This window comes from Schistocerca nitens, chromosome 2 (genome assembly GCF_023898315.1).
Source record: "Schistocerca nitens isolate TAMUIC-IGC-003100 chromosome 2, iqSchNite1.1, whole genome shotgun sequence".
Classification (NCBI taxonomy): domain Eukaryota; kingdom Metazoa; phylum Arthropoda; class Insecta; order Orthoptera; family Acrididae; genus Schistocerca; species Schistocerca nitens.
The window spans coordinates 206,917,446-206,942,638 of record NC_064615.1 but is presented as its reverse complement, the minus strand read 5'-3'; the positions used below and the strand labels follow the sequence as shown (position 1 = coordinate 206,942,638).

The window sequence follows — 25,193 nt, the reverse complement described above, 5'->3', positions numbered from 1 at the left end:
CAGATCATCACTCCCGGATGTTGCGCCGTGTGGCGGCGACGTGGAATCTGGTATCCCACTGCTGTCTCGAGAGTCTTTGTTGGTCATTGGGGCTCAGTTCGAACCGGGATTCATCGCTGAAGACACTTCCACTCCAGTGAATGAGAGTCCAGGCCGAAGACGTGATGATTCTGCCTCAGCATACAGAAGAAATATCCAGCAAAGAGAACCCACTTAAACTGTGCATTCACAAGCACAGTTGTATTCACAGCTTGCCAGATTAGCAAAAAAGATATTTATGTTAAAAAAAAATGGTTCAAATGGCTCTAAGCACTTTGCGACTTAACTTCTGAGGTCATCAGTCGCCTAGAATGTAGAACTAATTAAACCTAACTAACCTAAGGACATCACACAAATCCATGCCCGAGGCAGGATTCGAACCTGCGACCGTAGCGGTCGCTCGGCTCCAGACTGTAGCGCCTAGAACCGCACGGCCACTCCGGCCGGCTAATACTTATGTGAAATGGCTACATTACTAATGACTTTCTGTGACGAATGTAACGAGTAACGAATACTTTGTAACAGTTACCTGTTACCTCTTACCTCAGTTAGATAACATTCCATCAGAATTTCTAAAATCACTGGGGGGAAGTGGCAACATAACGACTATTCACGTTGGTGTCTAGAATGTATGAGTCTGGCGACATACTATCTGACTTTCGGAAAAGCATCATCCACACAATTCCGAAGACGGCAAGAGCTGACAAGAGCGAGACTTACCGCACAGTCAGCTTAACAGCTCTTGCATCCAAGTTACTTACAAGAATAATATACAGAAGAACGGAAAAACATTGAGGACGCACTATATGACGATCCGTTTGGCTTTAGGAAAGGTAAAGGGACGAGAGAGGCAATTCTGACGTTGCAGTTAATAATGGATGCAAGACCAAAGAAAAATCAAGACAAGGTCATAGAATTTGTAGACCTGGAAAAAGCGTTCGACAATGTAAAATGGTGCAAGATGTTCGAAATTCTGAAAAAAGTAGAGGTAAGCTATAGGGAGAGACGGGCCATATACATTATGTAAAACAGCCAAGAGGGAATAATACGAGTGGACGCCCAAGAACGAAGTGCTCGTATTAAAAAGGGAGTAAAGACAAGGATGTAGCCTTTCGCCCCTACTGTTCAATTCGTAAATCGAGGAAGCAATGATGGAAATAAAAGAAAGGTTCAGGAGTGGAATTAAAATTCAAGGTGAAAGGATATCGATGATACGATTAGCTGATGACATTGGTATCCTGAGTGACAGTGAAGAAGAATTACATGATCTGCTGAACGGAATGAACAGTCTAATGAGTACAGAGTATGGACTGAGAGTAAATCGAAGAAAGACGAAGGCAACGAGAAGTAGTGGAAATGAGAACAGCGAGAAACTTAACATCAGGATTGATGGTCACGAATAAGATGAAGTTAAGGAATCTGCTACCTGGGCAGTAAAATAACCAATGACGGACGAAGCAAGGAGGACATCCAAAGCAGACTAGCAATGGCAAAACGAGCATTCCTGGCCAAGAGAAGTCTACTAATATCAAATATCGGCCTTAATTTGAGGAAGAAATTTCTGAGACTGCACGTCTGGAGTACAGCATTGTATGGTAGTGAAACGTGGACTGTGGGAAAACCGGAAGAGAAGAGAATCGAATCATTTGAGATGTGGTGCTACAGACGATTGTTGAAAATTAGGTGGACTGATAAGGTTAGGAATGAGGAGGTTCTACGCAGAATCGGAGAGGAAAGGAATATGTGGAAAACACTGATAAGGAGAAGGGACAAAGGACATCTGCTAAGACATGAGGGAATAACTTCCATGGTACTAGAGGGAGCTGTAGAGGGCAAAAACTGTAGAGGAAGACAGAGATTGGAATACGTCAAGCAAATAATTGAGGACGTAGGTTGCAAGTGCTACTCTGAGATGAAGAGGTTGGCACAGGAGAGGAATTCGTGGCGGGCCACATCAAACCAGTCAGAAGACTGATGACCAAAAAAAAAAAAAAAAAAAAAAGAAAAACCATTCTCGACAACACCAAATAGTTACGATACAAAATTTAATTGTTACTTTTACAGTCTCAGTCAGATGTAAAAGAAGTGATAAGAGCCATGACAGTTCAAAATGATATGACTAATCGGGGGTCAAATCACAGACCTAAGGATCCTCAGTGTGGCATTTGACCATTGAGCAACCAATCCAAATCCTTAATAGATACCAGTTTTCTAATACTTGATCCTATTTTCCATTTCATGTGATGATGCAACAAATGATTTACTGTGCTACAACCAGTAGAGGCGAAGATGGTATTATGGGCTACCGCTTTATTTTTAAACCACAATTTCCAAAATTGTTACTGAAATTTCCTGAAAACCTCCAGAAATAATCTTTATGGTGTTATAAGGTAGCCAAATATTATTTAGTTTAAATCTATACGCAATTTTAATATGGAAACATTCTTACAAATTTGACATATTGTGAAAAAACGAAAATGTGTTAGTAATATGGGTTACCCAATAAAAACCAAAAAATTTAATATTATTTCCTGTAGACTTTTATAGAGTAATTAGAAAATAGCAGACCCTTTATACTAGGACATGTTTACATAAGCTGTTCATTTAGGGTCGGCAGAAATCACAACTATAATGTTCTGTTTCGCAGCCAGCACACTCTTGTGCACCCACATCTCGCACATTAGGCACTTTGGAATATAAGCCCTCACATAAAAGGCAGGTAGCATCTTTATGTCCAGGCCTTTCAACACCAATACATGGCTCTAGAACTGACTCCTCGGAGTCTATCGATCCCTCCTCTGAGCTCCCGTATGGTTAGATCGATGATCAAGTTTGCTTCAGCGATGGCGTTTTGCTTATTATTCCTTGTTTATTTTTTTGTCAACATCTGGACCACGTTTCATGTTCTTAGTATTCTCTTTTATACCATCACTTTAGATCTTCCTTTTTTTTATCTTCTAATTTTTCCTCCTTTATTTTCATTTTCGTTTTTTTAACAGCTTCCTTTACTTCATGCTTTTGCCGGCCGCGGTGGTCTAGCGGTTCTGGCGCTGCAGTCCGGAACCGCGGGACTGCTACGGTCGCAGGTTCGAATCCTGCCTCGGGCATGGGTGTGTGTGATGTCCTTAGGTTAGTTAGGTTTAAGTAGTTCTAAGTTCTAGGGGACTTATGACCTAAGATGTTGAGTCCCATAGTGCTCAGAGCCATTTTTCATGCTTTTTTTGGGCTTCTTTCAAATATACTTTGTAGTGTAATACTGTAATTACTACTGTCTTTTCTGGCTTAGGTCCCTTGTTTGTTGTTTTTTCTTATTTTTTGGAAGAGGCAAAATGTCCTTGGGTGATATCTTAATGTTTCCTATTGGAAAGTGGGACGCACAGCTAGGGCAGCTTCTGCTAGGTCGTTGATGTGTGGTGGCTCTGGTCGCTGGTGTGAGCCTTGTGTGGACCAGTAGGGGCCTGGTGTGTGTTCTGTGGCGAGCCTTCTGTGTTATCAGGCTGGTTTTGTTTTAGAATGCTTCCTTCCTTTATGTGTCCAGAGGGTGTTAACGTCCAACTCTTCCATGTTTGAGGGCAAGGGAAAATCCCACAAACTTCAAACCCATGCACAGGTATTTGATCACTCTGGCACCTTAGGTATGCTTTTCCAAGCAGTTCAGTTATCTCATAAGGACCAAGTGGTTTATCATTTTGGAGCATCCATTGCCTAACATTCTCACTATAATAAAACTTGAGAGGGGACTGAAGGACTTGTCCAACAGTTGCATTTTGTGTGATGTATGGGGCGGTAGACTTACAATTGTGACATGGTTGCTTCTTGCCAGATCCATGGTATTAATATGCTTGGTATGTGTGTTATGTCCATCCAAGATAAGATGAACTGGGCTTTCTTCCATAAACTTCGTGTAGTTGATAAGTGATCCAACCATTCCATAAACAAATACCCTTGTATCCAACCAGATAGGTAGCATCACCCTATAGAGCGTGCCTGAGCACCTTTCATCAAAAGGTCAGACATATTTTTCCTGCGAAAAATCTGCATTGGCAGAACAAACGTCCCACCAGCGCTTATGTAAGAGACAATTGTAACCAGGGAACCCCTTCCAGCAGCTCTCAAAGCACCAACCTGCCACTTACCTTTGAGACCTACGACTTTAGAATCTTTACTCTGAACATTGTATAAACTCGTCTCATCCACGTCGAAAATGCAGTCAGGAGCATACTTCTTTTTTGGTATTCAACTTTAAGAATATAAAAAAATTCGTCTACTACATGTTTATTGAAACCATTATCTCTGGAGAATGACGTAGCTGTGGTTTTTAGAATTGACAACAAATTTTTATGATGATTTATAAAATGGAAAAACCATGCTCTCCCAGCAACTCTGCCACCAGTGAAAGGATGATCTATTCCATTTCTGTCGCACAACTGATAAGCCAAACGTCTAACAGGCCATAAAACTATTCTTCCATTATCACCAAATAATGTACAAGATTAGCTTCAATTTCGATAGACATAATTGTTTTTGTCCCCAACTTCCTAGACACAGCTTCTTCAGCCAAGGTGAACTAATCTTTGCAAAATCGTTAGTGGTACAGAAAATTGTTTTGAAGCTTTTAAAAACCCCATTCTCTTTTCTGAAACTGCTTTAGTCGCAGGTATGTCATCTCGATTCCAACATTGGCTGGATTTAATTTTCTTTCGCGGATTCAGCACTCTGCGAGGCATCTAGAACAGAAAACGACACAGTATTTGTAGGGGTTTTAATATGGGCTAGTTCAGTTTTTAGCCCATACAACCACCACAGCGATTATCCACTTTACCACTCTCGCCATCTTGGAAAGTGAGGTGTCACTATCCTTTTAAAAAGCCTTTAATTAACCAACTTCAGGAGCTTTAGAGAGCTAAATACTTATGTAATACATAATAAGTTAACAGCTAACTACGCATTAGCAGTCTTTTAATATAACTGTAAATTCTTAACCTTTACGCCGGCCGGAGTGGCCGTGCGGTTCTAGGCGCTACAGTCTGGAACCGCGCGACCGCTACGGTCGCAGGTTCGAATCCTGCCTCGGGCATGGATGTGTGTGATGTCCTTAGGTTAGTTAGGTTTAAGTAGTTCTAAGTTCTAGGGGACTGATGACCTCAGAAGTTAAGTCCCATAGTGCTCAGAGCCATTTGAACCATCTTACCTTTCAAACATTTGAAATGAGAAAAATCACAAAGCAACTCACCACTTACTTTCAGCATAACTGACTGCGTCAGCGCATTCTGTGGCGCTTGCCCGAACTACGTACTAATATTTATCGAGGTTGCCGCTAGAATGCGCCTGCTTGTTAGTCAGATATAAAGGTAGTGATAAACGTTTCAAGCTGCGCTACTGCCTCTTAATTTCATTCCTTACCTGTAGATATTTCCGATTCTTCTTTCTGGGTGTCTCCAGTGCCATGAGTCATCAGTATGGTTGAGTATTCTAGTATCCTTCCTTCCTTCATCATCATCATCATTATAACCATCGTCATCATCTTACTTTCAAGGATTAGGGTACTGCCCATTCCGAACTCACGAACAAAATCATTCCCACTTTTTCAGAGGTCTTCTTCCATGTGGTTCGTAGTTCTAGATCATCTGGGTAATTCTATGACATGATACCTTTGAACCTTTTCTACTCCTGTTGAAAATATTTAATTCTGCCCTAACATCTTCATTTCTAATCATGTCTCTTATCGGGCACCCATTCTTCCTCCTCAGGTACCTCATATCTGCTGTTTGAATTTTATTTTCTTGAGTAATTATTGACACTACAAGAATATGAATACTAATTTTCTTAATTAATATCTCAGCAGTTAAATTAGTAATAGTACTTTTGTTTGTCTTCTCATTCATCTTAACGTGATCTCAGATTCTTTCATGGAGTCAAGAGTTACCTTTCAGCGTTGTTGACCTTTGTTCTGTGTTCAGAAGCGAGGTTGAAGTGGAGTGGTGCCTAATTGTCTGTCTACTTCTGCCTCAGGTTCCTCGGCCGACTTTTGTTCGATGATTCTTCTGACGTTTCGCTAGCGCGAGTGGCTGGCATTGTCACAGTTTCACCTTCCATTGCTGGTGGTGGTCTGGAGTCGAGCTCGCGGCCACATATTATAAAGGAGTATAAGTGTAGATATTGTCATCATTAGTACATTGCTATGTACTCACTTCAGTGTATTAGTTGTTTCTCCCTGCGTCTAACAGTGTTCCCAAAACCAAATAATATAACTTACTAGCTGATGGTTTCTGCACGGTCGTAACTGTAACTGTCAGTATAGCCTACCGATTGCGTCCCCACGTCCACACTTAAACGTCTGGTCCGTTGCTCAGGGGAAAATAAGGATTAATGGCTTGCTGTTGCCACGTGTACTTGTGTAACTAACCTAAAAACATATTATTCACAATAGCTATAACTCTTATTCTGCAAATGAAGCAAAAACGGATGCAATGTTGTTCAGTACACTGTCCTCAGTCACCAATATAGATACCTGCACTTACACGACTAACACTCTGTATCTACGTGGCACCAACGTCCGCGTGCTTTTCCGTGGTGATTACCGCTGTGATTCTCCCCTTACTACCTGCAACGGTCGTTCGCTGCAGCACGGGGATCCAGAATCTCTTGAGACTCTCCTCTTTCTTTTTAAACCCATTGTCATGTTTGTGGGTTTCTGTAGCTTCCCTGAGCAAGGTGATGTGATGGCTCTTCCCTACTATAAAAACTTCCGTGTCGGTGAATTCTATTATTGCACTGAGTCCGCTACTATCAAATGTGAAGAAAAGAAGGGGAGACCGGTGGCAGTGAAAGTGGAAGAAGTTGCGGTCCGGTCTGTCGCCAGGGGCGAAGAGGTTTATTATTCAAAAATACACTCCTGGAAATTGAAATAAGAACACCGTGAATTCATTGTCCCAGGAAGGGGAAACTTTATTGACACATTCCTAGGGTCAGATACATCACATGATCACACTGACAGAACCACAGGCACATAGACACAGGCAACAGAGCATGCACAATGTCGGCACTAGTACAGTGTATATCCACCTTTCGCAGCAATGCAGGCTGCTATTCTCCCATGGAGACGATCGTAGAGATGCTGGATGTAGTCCTGTGGAACGGCTTGCCATGTCATTTCCACCTGGCGCCTCAGTTGGACCAGCGTTCGTGCTGGACGTGCAGACCGCGTGAGACGACGCTTCATCCAGTCCCAAACATGCTCAATGGGGGACAGATCCGGAGATCTTGCTGGCCAGGGTAGTTGACTTACACCTTCTAGAGCACGTTGGGTGGCACGGGATACATGCGGACGTGCATTGTCCTGTTGGAACAGCAAGTTCCCTTGCCGGTCTAGGAATGGTAGAACGATGGGTTCGATGACGGTTTGGATGTACCGTGAACTATTCAGTGTCCCCTCGACGATCACCAGTGGTGTACGGCCAGTGTAGGAGATCGCTCCCCACACCATGATGCCGGGTGTTGGCCCTGTGTGCCTTGGTCGTATGCAGTCCTGATTGTGGCGCTCACCTGCACGGCGCCAAACACGCATACGGCCATCATTGGCACCAAGGCAGAAGCGACTCTCATCGCTGAAGACGACACGTCTCCATTCGTCCCTCCATTCACGCCTGTCGCGACACCACTGGAGGCGGGCTGCACGATGTTGGGGCGTGAGCGGAAGACGGCCTAACGGTGTGCGGGACCGTAGCCAGCTTCATGGAGACGGTTGCGAATGGTCCTCGCCGATACCCCAGGAGCAACAGTGTCCCTAATTTGCTGGGAAGTGGCGGTGCGGTCCCCTACGGCACTGCGTAGGATCCTACGGTCTTGGCGTGCATCCGTGCGTCGCTGCGGTCCAGTCCCAGGTCGACGGGCACGTGCACCTTCCGCCGACCACTGGCGACAACATCGATGTACTGTGGAGACCTCACGCCCCACGTGTTGAGCAATTCGGCGGTACGTCCACCCGGCCTCCCGCATGCCCACTATACGCCCTCGCTCAAAGTCCGTCAACTGCACATACGGTTCACGTCCACGCTGTCGCGGCATGCTACCGGTGTTAAAGACTGCGATGGAGCTCCGTATGCCACGGCAAACTGGCTGACACTGATGGCGGCGGTGCACAAATGCTGCGCAGCTAGCGCCATTCGACGGCCAACACCGCGGGTCCTGGTGTGTCCGCTGTGCCGTGCGTGTAATCATTGCTTGTACAGCCCTCTCGCAGTGTCCGGAGCAAGTATGGTGGTTCTGACAGACCGGTGTCAATGTGTTCTTTTTTCCATTTCCAGGAGTGTAGTTTAAATGGCTCTGAGCACTATGGGACTTAACTTCTGAGGTCATCAGTCCCACAACACTTAAACCTAACTAACCTAAGGACATCACACACACCAATGCCCGAGGCAGGATTCGAACCTGCGACCGTAGGGGTCGCGCGATTCCAAATTCTAGCGCCTAGAACCGCTAGGCCACCCCGGCCGGCGTTTATTATTATTATTATTATTATTATTATTATATTTTTTCTACGGCTTTTACAATCACAGCGCATCGAGAAAGGAGATTGCCACCTGGCTTCGTAGAACACGCTTCTCTGTTGTCAATAATTTTTGCCTTGAACATGCAGATGTTGTACTATTCAGTCTCACTCAGCACTGTAACTAAAATGAAGTCCGTAGCTGAAGACCCGTTGTGACTGATAAAAACGGCACTTTGTGTGACTATTAGCGATGCATTATATGTCACGATTCACATATCCCAAGCTTTAGCGAACATTACATCTGGCTAAGGTTCATAACGAAAAAGACTTCGCGGTGAATCTGGATCAATCGGCAAAGATAGATAAACTTACGATGAGTGAGTGAAATAGGCATACAGTCTTTTATGCTTTAATAACAATTTTATTCCATTCCACACTGGTTGGCGATATGGCACATCACATCTTGCAAAAATCATATGAATGCTGTTCACCCAAAAGTAATATGAATTGTATAGAAACAGATGTCAATAACTAAAAATGAAATCAAAGAGTTTTTCTTTGAGTAAAAGATGATCAAAACTGACAAAATATCTTGCAAAACACCGGTGACGATGATGTGGCTGGTGTTGTGATGCAGATGACGATTATGTTCTCGGCGAATATGACAGGCAACTCCCTGCAGAAAATAATTGCTGAGGATGGAAACTGGAGAGGTGGGAAACGATATTATTAGGGGATGGGTCGGAGAGGAAATGAACCTTGACCGCTATGTGGGAGAGAAACGTGAGCTTGTAATGAAAGATATGAGGCTAGAAATTTGGAAATAGACATAGCAGGGATGGGGTATTGAAGTTTTGATACATAGAAAGGATAACGGATTAGGACGATAAAAGCTGCCTTTGGTATGTGGTATGGAATGTACTGTGTGGTGAAGATACGGTTTTCGAGGGACTGGGATTTGTGAACAGTAGCGCAGCAACAGTTCTAGATTGGACAGGATTAAGGAGACAGGTGTAGTTTGTACAAAAGTAGTGTGCGTGTGTAATAGGCTAAAGTTTCTTTCGTTTATTGTCGCTCCAACCCCATCTACCCGTTTTGGTTGGGTGGCTGTCTGCTAGAAATATTAATATAATGCTCTTCCGTCTAACGGTTTTCAAAAACATTGTAATCATTCGAAGATTGGGGGCTTAGGTCTTTAATTCTATTCTGGCTTTGCAACACATAGCGGTAGGTCGCCTCTGGAAAGGATAGGGGGACCAATATGTCGCCGAATAAGACCAAACGCTTGAAGCTGACAATGATGGGAATGTGTTATAAAATCATTATTAAAATACACAAAATTGATAAATGTAATGAAAAGCTAACACATTTGGTTTTACAATAATTGAAAATATAATTATCTTTGGTAGCATTAAAAATTTAAACGGTGACTTCTCATAAAAAAAAAAAAGATAGCACAGAAACATGGAATTTCTTTTAGAAGAGCATTGCAAATTCACAAAAATAGGGAAGACCACCTCAGAAAAGGATAGCATTAGGAGAGGGAAGGTTACATGTTGTGTAAGATCATTGTGTCTAGCTCAAGAATCGCAGAGAGTGACTGAGGGGTGAGATGAGTTGTAGTATGGTGAGCCGCGCGGGATTAGCAGAGCGGTCTAGGGCGCTGCAGTCATGGACTGTGAGGCTGGTCCCGGCGGAGGTTCGAGTCCTCCCTCGGGCATGGGTGTGTGTGTGTTTGTCCTCAGGATAATTTAGGTTAAGTAGTGTGTAAAGTTAGGGACTAATGACCTTAGCAGTTAAGTCCCATAAGGTTTCACACATATTTGTAGTATGATGATGGTGGTTTTAGGGAGAGGATGGCAAGATGCAGAACTTGAATAGGAGACTGTAGTGTGTTGTGGGTCGTGGTATGAAGAGCAAAAGGAATAGGAAAAGATGAAGAGGGAGAGAGGAGTGCTAATATGCGACAGTGTAAGACGTGTATATTTCTATTGTCTATTGTCAAACCACAATTTATGGAAGATGTTTATATTTTATTAATAGGATTAAGTAGGAATAATTAATATTTGTCATTTTGGAAATAACTGTGATAGCAGGGAATGTCTGCACTAAAGTATTGTTGTCGGGAGAGCCCACACATTGATATAATCTTAAAAGGGGCGGGAGAGACCGCGTATGGTTACATTTTAAGAAAAGAGCGTGAAAGACCACGCATTGATACATTTTGTAATGGTAGAAGGATTGTCTGCACCAGAAAGCATTGCTGGCCGGAGAGACCGCACTTTAGCGTTCGTAGGAAGTCAATAGTAAGCGAGATGTGAAGCGAGTCGGTAGCAGGTCTGAAGCGAGAGGTAGAGAGGAGCGGTGTGCCTGCCAGCCGCCAGCTATGATTTAAAAGAGATTATCGTGAAAGGAACTAATATTATTGAATTTATTTTATTTATTTATTTATTTTATTTTTTTTTATTTTTTTTTATTTTTTTTATTTTTTTTTTTTTTTGAGAAACTCAAGACTACTGAAGGTGTGTTTGCGCAATGCTAGTTGTAAGATTATTGTAAAAAGTAAGTCCCATTTGAGCGTTTGTGAAAACATTTCATTACCAACAGTAAATATTTTAAGAATCGTTTTCAGAATATAATTAATTTTTGCCAACAATATTTTATTACTGATTATAATCCATCCCAAAAATCATCAACGTAAAACTTTGCAAAATTTTATTGTTGTCAAGAAAAAGTTAAATTATGAATTACGTAACTTCAGTCAAATTAATTAAAGAATAACGTCAGCTTTGGTAATAAATACAGCCACTTATTATGACAGCCCACCAGCAGCTAATTAAGTATAGTAAAACAGAATAAGTATATTCATGTCGCAGTTCGATGTAGCAGTCATGTGGCGATCCAGTAACAGTAAAATAGGTAAGGAACAGTTTTGGATTACTGCAGGTAACGACTGAGGGCCACGACGACGACACATGCTATGTTTCGTCGAAATAATCAGCAGATCGCTTTTAATAAGCAGCATTTAAATTTGTATGCGAAGATTGCACTTATTATTATTATTGAGAAATAGAATTAATTTCAAAGGGAATATTTCATTTGTTATTATTAAGCAAGAGATAGCAATCCTAAGGGAAGGTTTCATAGTTAATTATAGAAGGGATGGTTGCGTAACAAAAGAGATATAGAGGAGACGAGAAGGCTTCAGTAGGATAGGGAGGCGATGGACAAGGTGGATTCCGTTGTCTGAGGGAGGGATACAGCATACTAGTATTGGATAATAGAGGAGAAAACCAGGAGGTTGTTTGCATCGAGTTTCTGGATAGTAAAGAATAAATGAAAATGTTCAGTGTGGGTAAGAAATGGTGGGAAATGGATGAGATGGTAAAGGATCTATATAACGGAAGGTGGTGCATGGAATCTTCTGGTATTTAAATAATAACTTGTTGGCAACTGCCATTCGATGCAAATCACCCTTTCAGTAGCACCTGTAGTCGGTGGTTCGCATGCGTGAGATATTGCTTACAACCACCTCTTCAAGCACGGTGGCATATTGCGCGTTTCCCGATGTTCACGATTTTCCCTTAATGTCCTCCAATTGAGTTTTCTCCTGGTTCGCAGTGAGGCGCTGTTGCGCCTCCTCGTCCTCCGGCTCTTCTCGGTATGGCTTTGGCTGTCTGTCCGCGACAGCGGGCGAATTCCACTCCTGTATTTCCGCGGAGGACGTCAGGAGATGCAGCACACCTGTTGCTAAAAGCGCCCCCGACGCTATCAGGAAAACCTTCTTCCATTGTTCCGTTGTTTGCTGCAACAGAGAGACGTATACACGTAAGTGGAGATTTTCTCTTGTCACACGCACGCCTGTTGACTAGCCACACCAGAGCAATTTTCCACTGTTTCATTGATAGTTGCTATTTTCCCCCATGCTAAAGTTGCAGTGACGTCTGCTTCACCAAATTTCTGTCACTTCTGCCAAATCCTTGACCACTACATACCCCGCCTCGCTTTCCACATCCGTGGATCACTCTAATTTTCAAACATTGTACGCTTGCAAAGGTCTTGCCTTGTGTAGGTGGAATGCACCAGAGGCACATTTGTCTACGAGTTCCTTATGTAATGATCCGACTGTTTAGCACTAATGCGTGTAGCGAGTTCAACGCTATTGGACTTGGTGGTTAAGTGATAAAAAGCATGCACAAAATCCGATAGGTCTTATGTGATCAATAAAGGTGGACCCGACTAAATTCAGGAGTACAAATCATATTTTGGACTTGATTTCCTAAAGCTTACGCCAGAAGAGATCATAAAAGCAGTTTTGGCAACATGTTGAAAATAACATTTCATAGGCGAGGAATAGGGTGACATTATGATCAAATTCAGGCAAGGAGTACATTCTGGTAGAAAACATTAAGCAGACACGGACGCCGCGTGCTAAGAAAATTACCAAGATCAGTTAAGTATACAGCCCGCATCTCGTGGTCGTGCGGTAGCGTTCTCGCTTCCCACGCCCGGGTTCCCGGGTTCGATTCCCGGCGGGGTCAGGGATTTTCTCTGCCTCGTGATGGCTGGGTGTTGTGTGCTGTCCTTAGGTTAGTTAGGTTTAAGTAGTTCCAAGTTCTAGGGGACTTATGACCACAGCAGTTGAGTCCCATAGTGCTCAGAGCAATTTGAACCATTTGAAGTTAAGTATACGTCATCTGTGTAACGAATAATCAGAAATCCGTGGCACCTATGCTCTTTTTATTTTACATTCACTTTTATCTTCAACTCCTATATGTAAGTAACTTGACGTTTATTCAATTCACATCATTTCAACAGCTACATTAAGGACTTATTTGCTTATTTCTCTGAAGAACTGGATGATTAATGCAGACTGAAATATAATCCCGTACTCATGCAAATCTTTTTCAAGAATACGTGAAAAAATCCTTTTATGTGGGTGCAACTTCTTAAAAAAATAATTTATTTCAATCATCAATTTATCTCAAGAACGATTGTTTATTTAATGCAGAAGCATTAATGGTCAGAAAAGAATCAAGTACTCATATTAATTGCAAGGTCTCTATATTATATTTCCTAATAACAAAAACGAATTAAGTTTCTTAAAAAGATCGGGACATCGAATTTACTTAGAACTTGAAATTTTTCATTCTGTATTTATCAGATCCTCCATTTCTCAATGACGTGAACATGGGGTACAAACGACACTTGGTTCAGATTTCACGTTAAACTGTAGGTCACTTTTTCCTGGCAGGCTTGCTGGGGTTGGTTAGGGGTATGCAAGTACTACTGAACATTTGCACTAGGCGGCTGATCATCCTTCATATGGGATTACTGGCCGATCATGCCATACCTTTATATAGTTTGTTATTATAGCGCTATATCAATTGACGGCAGACGTTACCTTCCAGTCATTTATGGTGCTACGTCAGGAACTTCAGCGTGTTATTTATAAGCTGTGAGTGTCAATTTATGCCTCTTAGCAACTGTTAAAGCGTTGGTAGTTTTTGTGCTGCCCTCTTTCCGCGTGTTTTTCCCTCTTATCTTTTTTATTTATTTATTTATTCTTTTTTCTTTGCCGCCGACAGCTGCCAGGACGGTTTCTGTCTCGCCCGTCCTCACCCCCTTGGAGACCGATTTTCCCCTTCGAATTACAGCGTGAGCGTTTCCATCCCAGTCCCGCGTCTACATCGCAGCGAAATTTAATACCGTCTGCTTATTCCCTGCTTTTTCGTTTCCAAAACTGGTATGTTTTCCTTGCTACTACTCTCTCAATGCCCTCTTAATTACTGATCATTGTCTCTGACAGTTCCAAGTTCACCACAGCATTTCTGAATGAGCAGTTTTGCCTTCGGAATCCGCGTAAATGAGGCTAAAATCCAAACTAGCGAGACAGACGACGCTAGTCCCGGCTGCAAAACATGGTACAGTGCTGTTAACAGGAACGAATGACTGTCAGAAGTGTTTATTGGTGCACACGAGATTTGTTTTACTGTATGAACTTACTTTCTTGTTACTGTAAAATTTACTTTACAAGAAGTGCCTCACTTATAACCATTGTTGAAGATACGTCCATTGAACTGCTTACATCTGTGAAACCCTACATTTACATTAACAGAACATCATCATTTAACAGTTACTATTACAGAATTTACAGTTATTTAATTCTCACCGAATGTGTTGCTGTTTTCTCTCAGATGCTTGCATCACCTTCAACTTCTCAGTACCGCTGCCTTTTTTATTTTACCTAGAGCTATACATTCGACAGCCGGCCGAAGTGGCCGTGCGGTTAAAGGCGCTGCAGTCTGGAACCGCAAGACCGCTACGGTCGCAGGTTCGAATCCTGCCTCGGGCATGGATGTTTGTGATGTCCTTAGGTTAGTTAGGTTTAACTAGTTCTAAGTTCTAGGGGACTAATGACCTCAGCAGTTGAGTCCCATAGTGCTCAGAGCCATTTTTTTTATACATTCGACAGTTCTGTCATGGTAAAGAAATGGTACAAGAACACGGGAATTGACGTATGTGGGAGCCAGCATGTCCACAGATGAATGAAAGAAACATTTTAACGTGAAGAAAAATATCAATTTAAACAATTTTACTAGTTGATAGTGCAAGTGAAGCGCCCAGGAGACATGGTCAGATGTCAATGTAAACTCACAAATTTACACACCATCAGTGAGCATGTAAATGATTAGAGTTGCATTTCTCTGTCACAGGTGGACCGCCCACCAGAGTTCATTAGTGTCCTTCGCGTTTATTGTTCTTAACATGCCTTATAGGGTATATAAAGGACATTAAACAGCGTCATATGTTGAGTGACCACTGTGAAGGACACGAAGATGCCGCGTACTCGAGTGAGATAGCGTTATCAGCGCCTGACAGAGTTTGATATGGTCCTCATTGTGGTCGCTTGATCAAATCGAGCTTTATTTAGAGGTTATTTTTTTAAATTACCTCTACCAGTCACAAACTTTGTCAACTATTGTATCACTTATTTATTTAGCGACATGTTTCGAGGTAAACCTCATGTTCAGGCTAAATGGCATTACAGAAACAACTTTACAATAAGGTCATACTGATGTTACATAGTCTTTTCGTAAATGCTGGGGTCATCCTGTGGAAGAAGTGAAAACTTAGTAAGAGGCGATGTCACTTTGGAAGCTGGACTGATGTTTGCACGAAAATGTTTTGTAACGGTCACTCACTTTGTTCTTTTGGCGTGGCAGTCTATTTGTGATGCGCTGAGGTGTTTCCATTTCTGTGGCCCTCTTGGCTTTCTTGGTCACTGTTTACAAATTGTCACTAACATAGCAGTAACTTGGAAACACGATCACAAATAATTCTGTCGTGCAGTGAAAAAGATGGCGGTCGAAACACAGCTGGTTTCGATTTGACTACCGATTTGTCGATCTATGTGATGTCAGATGTTTACATGCCTTCTACACGTCTTGTTATCGTATTACAGATGTACATTAACGAAATACATTACAAATTGAGCACCTGTTACATTATTATTGAACTCATCATGCTATAAACTATTTATTTTAATATTTCTAAGCTATTGCTGGGGCTAGAGTCAAGACATGTAAACATCTGACACCACGTAGATCGACAAATCAATAGTCAAATCGAAACCAGCTGTATTTCGACCGCCATCTTGTCCACTGCACGACAGAATCATTTGTGATCGTGTTTCCAAGCTACTGTTATGTTACTGACAATTTGTGAACAGTAACCAAGAAAGCCAAGAGAGCTACGGAAATGGAAACACTTCAGCGCATCACAACGAGACTCCCACATCAGAAGAACAAAGTGACTGACCATTACAGAACATTCTCGTGCAAAAACATCACTCTAGCTTCCAAACTGACATCGCCTCTCACTAAGTTTTCTCTTCTTCCATAGGATGGCCACAGCATTTACGAAAAGACTATGTAACAACAGTATGACCTTATTGTAATGTTGTTTTTGTAATGCCATTTGGCCTGAAGGTAAGGTACAATAATCAAAATGGCTTCAAAATCGAGCTTTGCGCCGTTTTGTGGGGCACTCGGGTGCCTTAGTGGCACAACGATGAGAACGTAATGGCAGGCATACTCGTCAAGGTTCTGATCGACCATGTTTTCGCAGCACAAGGGAGTATTTCAGTATTGTGCACTGAGCACATCGTAACGCCTTCACATCAGCGCCTGCCATCCAAAAACAAGTAATGGAGGCCCTGCAATATTTGTGTCATCCCACACCATTGGTAGCGGAGACTAACAGCAGCCGGACTAGGGAATTACCATCCCAAGCGCAGGCTGCCATTAATGCAACACAAATGGCTATGCTTGCAGTGGTGAAGCGATTAGGAAGAATGCACTGCTGACGGGTGGCGACGAATTGTATTCAGCGACGAATAGCAGTTCTGCACTACCCAGGAGACCATTGCCGTTGAGTACGGCGGCGGCCTTGCTTGCAATGTTTTGCCGCACAGAGTGGCCGCCGGGTTTGAGGCGCCATGCACGGACTGCGCGGCCGCTCCCGCCGGAGGTTCGAGTCCTCCCTCGGGCATGGGTGTGTGTGTTGTTCTTAGCATAATTTAGATCCTCAAGTTAAGGCCTTTGTTTGATACCAGTAGTGTTCTCTTGGCCAGGAACGCCCCTTTTGTCACCGACCTCAGCAGTTTGATCCCTTAGGAATTGACACACATTTGAACATTTTGAACATCCAATGTTTTGGAGAGGGTCAGTGCTGTTGCTCCTGCCGTCACCGTCTGAGGAATCATTCTATATGACAACATCATGATGGCATTTTTCAACAAGACAATGCTCGTCCACACATGGCATGTGTCTCTATGAAGTATTTGCATCATGCTGAGGCACTGCTATAGACAGAATGATCGCCAGCTCTATCGCCGATAGAACATGTGTAGTACTACCTCAGGTATCAACTATCCAAGTGTCAGCATGTATCACCTCTATCCCAGTGTCAGCATCTAGGATACTGAGGACCAGTTACAAAAGTTTGGGGACAGTCTGCCTCAGGAGAGTTTGATTTGATGCGACCCGCCATGAAATTCCCTACCGTGACAGCCTAGCCGGCCGCGGTGGTCTCGCGGTTCTAGGCGCGCAGTCCGGAACCGTGGGACTGCTACGGTCGCAGGTTCGAATCCTGCCTCGGGCATGGATGTGTGTGATGTCCTTAGGTTAGTTAGGTTTAAGTAGTTCTAAGTTCTAGGGGACTGATAACCACAGCAGTGGAGTCCCATAGTGCTCAGAGCCATTTGAACCATTTGTGACAGCCTTTTCACCTCAGAGTAGCACTTATTTGCTCTAATCTCTGTCTTCCTTTTCAGCTTTTACCTTCTCCAGTTCCATCTAGTACCGTGGAAGTTATTCCCTGGCATCTTAACAGATGTCCTCACGTCCTGTCCCTTCTTCTTGTCACTGTTTCCCATATATTCCTTTCCTCGCCAGTTCTCTGTAGAACCTCCTCAATACATACTTACCTTATCAGTCCACCCAAGTTTCAGCATTCTTCTGTAGCACCACATCTATAGTGCTTCTAATCTCTTCTGTTCTGGCTTTTCCACACTCGATGTCTCACTGCCGTACAATGCTGTGCTTCAAAAGTACATTCTCAGAAATTTCTTTCTCAATTTATGGCCTTTGTTTGATACCAGTAGAGTTCTCTTGGCCAGGAACGCCCCTTTTGCCACTGCTAATCTGCTTTTTATGTCCTCCTTGTTCCTCCATCATATTTTTTTTCTGCCTAAGTAGCAGATTTCCTTAACTTCATCAACTTCGTGATCACCAATTATGATGTTAAATTTCTCGCTGTGCTAATTTCTCCTTCTTCTCATTACTTTCGCGTTGTTCGATTTACTCTCATTCCATATTCTGTACTCAGGCGAGAATACAACTGCTTCATGACACACTTGACAGTGCACGCATCCAGGCCAGTGGGGGTCCAGCGTAATAATGATAAGTGGACCCATATTGACATTTTCTTATCAGTGTGACACGATACTGAACTCACCGAAATAACATTGCATATTTTCTCAACCTATGAAATTTGATTTTGGTTCCTCCTCTGCCTCTTGGTTCTTCACTTTTTTTTTTTTTTTTTTGGTCAGACAGTGTGTAATTTGATTGTGTAAAATGCATGTTTGACGATCCGCCACTTTCATTTTAAACCCAAAAATCGACCGGTTTTAGTCATAGACCATCTTCACGGGTAAAGGTTAAAATGGTTTAAGCCACAACATTACACTTATCATTACTAAAATAATGTGTAGAGCATGTCATGAATATCAATATATGACACAGTACTGTTAGAAGCAAACATGACAACTAACAACTAATTACGTGAAGTGCTCTATACATTATTTCAGTAATGACAAATGTAATGATTTGGCTTAAACCATTTTAACTCTTACACGTGAAGATGGTCCATGACTGAAACCGGTCGGTTTTTAGATTTGAAATAAAAGTGACTGATGTTCCAACATGCCTTTTATACATTACATGACGGCTATTGTTCGTCAACTTCCAAAAATGTAATTTTATTCTTTTTCTCTAGAAAACCTTATCAAAAATCCTACATACAAATTAAAAAAATTTTACAGGTAATTTCTTTAACGCCTATTACTTGAACTGTACCAGGGGGATCGTTTTGACGTGACGTGATGCTAGTGTCGGCATTAGCCGCCCGGAGTGAGCGCGCGGTTAGAGGCGCCATGTCACTAATCGTGCGGCCCCTCCCGCCAGAGGTTCGAGTCCTCCCTCGGGCATGGGTGTGAGTGTTGTCCCTAGCGTTAAGTTAGTTTAAGTAGTGTGGAAGTCTGGAGACCGATGACCTCAGCAGTTTGGTCCCTTACGAATTCATACACATCTGAACATTTGAACTAAATCATTGAACCTTGTGGCTAGTACTAAAGTCTAAATTTAATTGAGGAAATTAATATATCCAAGTCAAGTAATACGGAATACAAATTGATTAAGGAGTTGGGCCATGGAAGCATTTAGGTTTGTTGTAGTATCATGGATACAAATGTCACACACAGGACCGATCTGACTGAACTCAATAACTGGGCAAAGAGGAGTGGGAATGGGCTATCTCACCACTCGACAGAGTCAGTTTTGAGTGAATGTGTGCATGGTAGAGGCAAGGTTGGAATGACACCTCAAACACCTAGTCGTTTGTGTGCCGGCAGGTTAACAGCCGGCAGCTTTTATCTTGCACGTTCTGCAGACTTTGCGGTTTTTCCCTGTCTGAGTTAACTCGTTACCTCTTTTGTACTGGCTGGCACTTGCTTTACTCCTTCACGTAGTGCAAAGTAGGCAATGCAGTGTCTCCGTGCTTGTGTTATCGGTAATTGTCTCGCAGAAGCAGTATTAGCGTAGTATTTGGAGGCTCAGACAAAGAAAAGATCCAAGTAGCGGACGCCAAGAATATGTCCATTCAACGTGCTGTATATTCCCTGGCGACACAGTCACCCACCATTCAACCGTGTTCTGCGGGTTGCCTGTAAACGACAATCAGAATTCAAACATCCGACACACTAACGTGTGGCGCCAGAATGGCCACCAGAAGCATAAGCACTGGCACAAATAGCGCTGTCATTGTGGCGCTACCTTGCCTCCGTGAGTCACTTGCTTCTACCAATATGCTTCCACCAGACGAGTATTTAGATCGCTGCCCGACCGATCTGCAGTCGGTTCAAACTCCGGGCTGCATGCCAACCTTGCCTAGAGAGTCCTGATTTTTTGCAGCGTACTTTGTAAGATCCCGGCTCAATACTGGTTCTGTTTCACTGAGTGCACTCTACGATCTGTGCCCTACAGTGGACGCACCTAGCGGTCCATCCATAGGTGTCATCCACAGCTCACCGACGCGTCCTTGCGGTCATTGCGTTACAGGACACTATGACTATGAACTTCGTCCGCTTACATAAACATCCCCATGCATCTGAGTAGCCCCCTTAGATTTTTTGCAGATGACGCTGTAATTTACCGTCTAGTAAAATCATCAGATGATCAACTCCAGTTAGAAAATGATCTAGAGAGAATATCTGTATGGTACGAAAAGTGGCAATTGGCACTAAACAAAGAAAAGTGCGAGGTCATCCACATGGGGGCTAAATGAAATCCGATAAATTTTGGGTATACGATAAATCGCACAAATCTAAAGGCTGTCAGTTCGACTAAATACCTAAGATTTACAATTACGAGCAATTTAAATTGGAAGGACCACATAGATTATATTGTGGGGAAGGCGAAACAAAGACTGCGCTTTGTTGGCAGAACACTTAGAAGATGCGACAACCCCACTAAAGAGGCTTCCTACATTACACTTGTCCGTCCTCTGCTTTAATATTGCTGCGCGGTGTGGGATCCTTACCAGGTAGGATTGACGGAGGACATCACAAAAGTGCAAAGAAGGGCAGCTCGTTTCGTGTTATCGCGCAGTAGGGGTGAGAGTGTCACTGATACGATACGTGAGTTGGGGTGGCAGTCACTGAAACAAAGGCGGTTTTCTTTGCGGCGAGATCTATTTACGAAATTTCAATCGCCAACTTTCTCTTCCGAATGCGAAAATATTTTGTTGACACCCAGCTACGCAGGGAGAAATGATCATCATAATAAAAGAAGAGAAATCAGAGCTCGAATGGAAATATTTAGGTGTTCCTTTATCCCACGCGCCATTCGAGAGTTGAATGGTAGAGAAGTAGTATGAAAATGGTTCGATGAACCCTCTGCGAGGATTTTAAGTGTGAATTTCAGAGTAAACATGTAGATGTAGATTACCCGCTAGGACAATCCAATCCAAAGGCAGCGCTTACTTCCTAAGACATTGCAGTGCTTCAGTTATTAACTCTCAGACTCGACCTAGTTATGCCGACTCGAATTCGAAGAAACTATTATCGTTTTTTTTACACACTAAGACAAAAAACGACTCACAACGATTATCCGAATGGGGCGGAAACAGATAGATGTGATGTAAGTGCACAGACAAATGAATGATAACAATTTCATAAAAATTCGAGGCAAAGTGTTTCACCAATTCAGCAAGTCTGTAACGTTATGGTTCAACTCTAGCCCTCAGGCATGCAGTTATTAGGCTTGGCATCGACTGATGGACTTTCTGAATGTCCTCCAGACGTATCTGGAGACACTCCAGACAATCTGACTGTCGCCCGCTATACGGCCCAGGAGTGGATCTGCGGTGCCATTTCTTTTCATAGCCCCTTTGGTTGTCATCCGTGGCACCGTTACAACACAGTTGCACGTCGACGACATTCTCCGCCCCATTTTGTTGCCCTTCATGGCAGTCCTCCTGGGCTTCCACTTATATAAGATAACGTACACCTGCACACGGTGAGAGTTTCTTCTACGTGTCTTCATGCTTGCATGCACTACCTTTGCCAGCAAGGTCGTCGAATCTATATATAAGGATGTAAAGTAGTTTTAACAGATGCGCTAGTTAAAAACAAGGTTTGAAAATACAAGTAAAAAATCAATGAAAGCTCTGTTTAGAAGAGCGTTTGAAAATAATGAGAATTCAAATAATTACAAATAAAAGAAGGAAGTAAAAATCTCAACTAGTGAAGAAGAAGATCGGCTTTTGTTTAACTTGTGTTGATTCATTTTGTAACAGTAAATCTAAGGAAAAATGGATTCCGTGTACAGAATGCAAGAAATGGGATCATGAATTATGTACCCCTGGACCGAAGAACCTTTTTACATATCAAATTTATGAATGTACAGCCGATAGTGAGTAGGTTATTAGAGGAAAAATGTCTTAAATATTTATTTAAATTGCTATGTTATTGTCTAAATTGTTCTTATAGACATATGAATGCTTTATCAATATCATTTTTGGTTTCTCTGCACTTTTAATGAATAATTTATTTTCTGTGCTCTAAATAACCCATGAGAACCAAATGCAATATCTGTCACAACCAACCTGAACTCGGGACAAGTTACCACAAAAACTTACTCCGACAAAACTTTTTTTCCCGAAAAGCCAAATGAACGATGTGGCGCATCGGTTCGTTAATCACTCCCATCTGGACCCTGCATTAAGGAGGACGACGATTCAAATTCTACCATCCAGATTTAAGATGTCCATGATTCCCTAAAATCGCGCCAAGCAAAATCCAGGATGGTCCTCTGAAAGTTCACTGCCGATTTTCTTCCCGACCTTTGCATCATTTCGAGTTTGTGTTTCATCTCTAATGAGATCGATGTCGATGTGCCGTCAAACCATAATCTTCCTTCCTATTGAAGAACCAAATGTTGGTATGGCCTTTAATTTGTGGGAAAACATAGCCGAGAATACATGTTAGGAATACGCTAGTGATAGAAGGAGAAGCTGTAAACCCTTTGTCTTCAAAAATTAAAAATCACAAATTGTGACACCTGCCCCGTTCTGCCCTACTGATCGCCACCTCAGTCACTGTTAACAGCATGGAGGACAGAAGCAACATCAACCAGATCAGCTCATACACCCCGATGAGAGCCATACATCGAACCAGCCATCTGTACTTTTAACATCATCATTAGTTTACTCATGCTGAGCTTGAAGGGGCGATCTGTACTCATTACTTAGCAGAATAAGAACTTCTTAGCCGAGGTCACTATAAAAAACTTTATGGTGGATAAATGGTTTCCGGAAAACTAAATTAACATCTTCAGATCTTCATAAACTGGCACAAGATATTTGTAACAACCTTATCAAGATCTGAAGATAGTAACGTAGTTTTACCGAAACCGGTTATCTACAATAAGGGTTTCGTAGCTATTTCGGCTAAGAAGCTCTTCTCTTCCTAAGTAACCATCATCATCACCATCATAATCATTACTGAGAAAAATAATCACGGATTAGCTCAACCTTGTACCTTCCTCAACCCTTTCGCAGAGTAGATGTGATCCAAATTTCCTGAACCCTCGAAAATTCGTCAGTCACGTTAAAATCTCTGTAACGGCCTCCCCCCCTCCCTCATACACACACTCACTCCACATAATTAAAACGTAAAACCCGAATGTCTTCTTCGGAGGAAATACGTCCTTAACATACCGAGCAATCCGCCCCCAAATCAGTCGCAGCCCCTTGTCTAAGCGTCCACAGATATCTGCAAAGCATTACACATCCTTAGCAACATAAACTATTTCTTGTGGTAGCGTTAGCTCATTTTAATAAAAAAGAAGGAGGACCACAACTTACTACGGCCTTATGTACGTATAGTGTGTGGCAAACCCTGTACCACTACCAATCATTTCCTGTTCTGCTCGCAAATAGAGCGGGAGGAAAAAGAATATCTATATGCCTCCCTACGAGCTCTAATTTCTCCTATTTTGTTTTCGTGGTACTTAGGCGAAGTGTACGTTCACATCAGTAGAATCGTTCTGCAGTCAGCTTAAAACGCCGGATCTTAAAAATTTCCGAACAGCGTTTCTTAAGAGTGTCGCCTTCCCATCATGGATTCCCATTTGAGTACTTGAAGCGTCTCCTTAATATTTCCGTGTTGTTCGAACCTACCGGTAATAAATCTAGTAGCCCGCCTCTGAATTGCTTCTATGTTCTTCTTTCCATCCGACCTGATTCGGATCCCAAACATTCGAGCAACACTCAAAAATGGGCCGCACTAGCGTCCTATATGCGCTCTCATTTACGGATGAACCACATTTCCCTAAAATTGTCCCAATAGACCGAAGTCGACCATCCTCTTCCGTAGTGACTAGGGCCTCCCGTCAGGCAGACCGTTCGCCTGCTGCAAGTCTTTCGATTTGACGCCACTTCGGCGACTTGCGCGTCGATGAGGATGAAATGATGGTGATTAGGACAACGCAACACATAGTCCCTGACCGGAGAAAATCTCCGACCCAGCCGGGAATCGAACCGGGGCCCTTAGGATTGACATTCTGTCACGCTGACCACTCAGCTACCGGGGGCGGACTCTTCCACTGTACAGTCCGTACATGCAAGTTCCGTTTCATATCGCTTTGCAAAGTTAGGACCAGATAATTAAGCGACTTGAATGTGTCAAGCAGCACAATACTAATACTGTGATCGAACATTACGAGATTATTTTTCCTGCTTATCTACATTTAGAGCTAGGTACCATTCATCACACCACCCACAAATGTATGACATCCTGTATACTTCTACAGTCACTCAACTTCGGCACCTTACCGTACACCACAACATCATCAGCAAACAGGCGTAGATTGCTGCTCCCATGCCTGCTGACACATTTACGTTTACAGAGAACAACAGCTATCCTATCACACTTCGCTGGGACACTCCCGACGATACCTTTATCTCTGATGAACAGCCGCCGTTGAGGACAACGTACTGTTTTCTGTTACGTAGGAAGTCCTAGAGCCACTCATTTATGTGGAAACCTATACTGTATGCACGTACCTTCGTTGAAAGTCCACAGGGGTCACTGTGTCAAATGCTTTCGTAAATATGGGAATCTGAAACCTGTCTGTAGACCTTCACCGAGGGTTCGCAGTATATCATGTCAGAAAAGAGGAAGCTTATTAAAACTGTGTGCCCGACCGAGACTCGAACGCGGGACCATCCCCCAGGCTGTGGCTAAGCCATGTCTCCGCAGTATCCTTTCTTTCAGGAGTGCTAGTTCTGCAAGGTTCGCAGGAGAGCTTCTGTACAG

General features: G+C 42.8%; 1 protein-coding gene across 1 annotated transcript in view; it reads right to left on the bottom strand.

Moving 5' to 3' along the window:
* Positions 1-12,101: 12,101 nt before the first annotated feature.
* The window catches only part of LOC126234927 (sialin-like), a 191,376-nt gene continuing 178,284 nt past the window's right edge, over positions 12,102-25,193 (bottom strand). Inside the window, exon 10 of the mRNA XM_049943667.1 lies at positions 12,102-12,335. Within this exon, the coding sequence (XP_049799624.1) occupies positions 12,102-12,335 (234 nt within the window). The remainder of the gene's footprint in view (positions 12,336-25,193) is intronic.